Source organism: Plectropomus leopardus, unplaced genomic scaffold (assembly GCF_008729295.1).
Source record: "Plectropomus leopardus isolate mb unplaced genomic scaffold, YSFRI_Pleo_2.0 unplaced_scaffold7096, whole genome shotgun sequence".
Classification (NCBI taxonomy): domain Eukaryota; kingdom Metazoa; phylum Chordata; class Actinopteri; order Perciformes; family Serranidae; genus Plectropomus; species Plectropomus leopardus.
In genome coordinates, this window is record NW_024678095.1 from 1 (window position 1) to 2,081 (window position 2,081).

Here is a 2,081-nt window from a genome sequence, read left to right on the forward strand (position 1 = left end):
CACGTGTACAATTACGAGGTGTGCAGGACGACTGACTCCAGAAAGAGTGACTGTAAGTTCGGCAGAGCCGGTAGTCAGAACGTGCTGATAATGGACCCCAGTTCTACAGGGACGATGCAGCGGCTACAGAGTGAAAAGAGCATCCTGGATGAGCCAGACTCTCCTCTCGAGGTCAGTTAAATAATGTTCTAGCTCCGTGCCTGTGTTGTTATTTCTTGCTCTGTATTTGATTTGACCTGTTGCACGTTTTACCGTTTTCTTCAGCACCACGGACAGCACCCCATTTTTGCATCTTCATAGGGATACTGCTGTTTTTGTGTTTCTCATACACATCGGTTTGTCTTAGCAGCATATTGAGTTAACGCGGCTTGTTATCTTGTTCGTTAATAAATGCACTTTTACAATGTGCGATCTCAGGAGTCTCTTAATATGCAGTCACTGAGTGACAGGCTTAAATTCTCCCTTCACTGCTCGCATTCAGTACAACTTTCGCAACTAATGACAGAGTGGTTATTATTCGTTCTGGTTACTTTGCATATCGGGCATTGTAATGCTGTATGTATTTCCACTTTTGCATATTTTGTATCGTTAATTACATAAAAACAACAGTGTCGATCTCAGGGTGACATTATTTTGTATAATAGGTTTATTGTTTTTTGGCAATACTGTGCTAACAGTTTTTTTAAAATTATTTTATCATCGATTAATCAAGTTTAAAAAACCTTTTATTATTCCTGTATATGGTTCCATGATGCCTGGAGTTACTTATTTTGGACTCTAAGCGACGCTGTTGGTCAACCAAACAATCTCTAAAACATCACCACACAGTCCCCTCCCTTATCACCATGTTTTATGAGAGATAAGGAGATGCTGTGCAGTATGTTGGCTGACATTTAAGGAAAACATACTCGCTTTTATCGATATCTCCATTCAGATACATAGAGATTATTGGGTAGTCGACACCATTTGTCCTTTAGATTACATTCCGAGTTTTGCAGTGCTTGGATCGTTGCAGAGTATATTTTTCCTTTGTCATGGCATGTGGAATACCATACTACTCTCGGTGCGTAAAATGGCGCTTTGACTGCGGACAGAATTTGTTGCTGCTCTTCCTCCTTTTTTCTCTCAACCATATGGTCAGAGGGCATATCCGATATTCCATCCCCGAGGAGATGAAGAAGGGCTCTCTGATCGGTAATGTAGCACAGGACCTCGGTTTGGATCTGAAACGGCTCCGTTCTGGTCGGGCCCGTATCGTGACCGGAGAGAGCATCCAGTACACCGAGCTGAAGACAGACAAAGGGATTTTAATCGTGAAAGAGAGAATAGATCGGGAACAGCTTTGCGGAGACGTGACACCGTGTAGTTTCAGCTTTGAGGTGATTTTAGAAAACCCGATGGAGTTGCATCAAATTACAGTTGAAATAACAGATATAAATGATCATTCGCCGACATTCAAAAGAAATAACATCAATTTTGAAATCAGCGAATCAGCTAATATTGGCGTTCGTTTTCCACTGACTAGTGCAGAAGACCCAGATGTGGATGTTAATGGACTAAGAGAATATTTTTTGACCGAGAATGAGAATTTCGTTCTAAAACAAATCTCTAATGCAGATGGAAAGAAATATGCAGAGATGGTGCTTCAGAAGCCCCTCGACAGGGAGACAAATCCTCATCTTTCTCTAAAGCTCATAGCAGTGGACGGCGGAACTCCGCAGAGATCTGGTACAGTAAATATAGACATCACTGTTCTTGATGCTAATGACAATGCGCCTGTTTTTAATCAGTCTGTGTACAAAGCTACAGTGATGGAAAATGCACCCAGAGACACTTACGTCACCACTGTAAATGCTAGTGACGCAGACTTCGGGTCACATAGTATTGTATCGTATTATTTTTCAGATCTCAATAGTGGTCTCGGGGATTTATTTACGGTGGATGGAAAGTCGGGTATAATCTTAACAACTGGTTTAATTGACTATGAAAAAGACAAAAAGTACGAACTAAGAATCGAGGCCAAAGATCAGGGAGGTTTGACAGATTCCAGTAAAGTGATAATTGAAGTAATTGATGTAAAT

General features: G+C 41.1%; 1 protein-coding gene across 1 annotated transcript; it reads left to right on the top strand.

The window, feature by feature from the left end:
- Positions 1-1,133: 1,133 nt before the first annotated feature.
- LOC121940011 (protocadherin gamma-C3-like) lies at positions 1,134-2,034 on the top strand (the record flags this gene model as incomplete). Its single annotated transcript, XM_042482898.1, has 1 exon — positions 1,134-2,034. A coding segment is annotated over exon 1 (901 nt), but the record flags the coding sequence as incomplete, so codon positions are not given.
- Between the last annotated feature and the right edge of the window lie 47 nt (positions 2,035-2,081).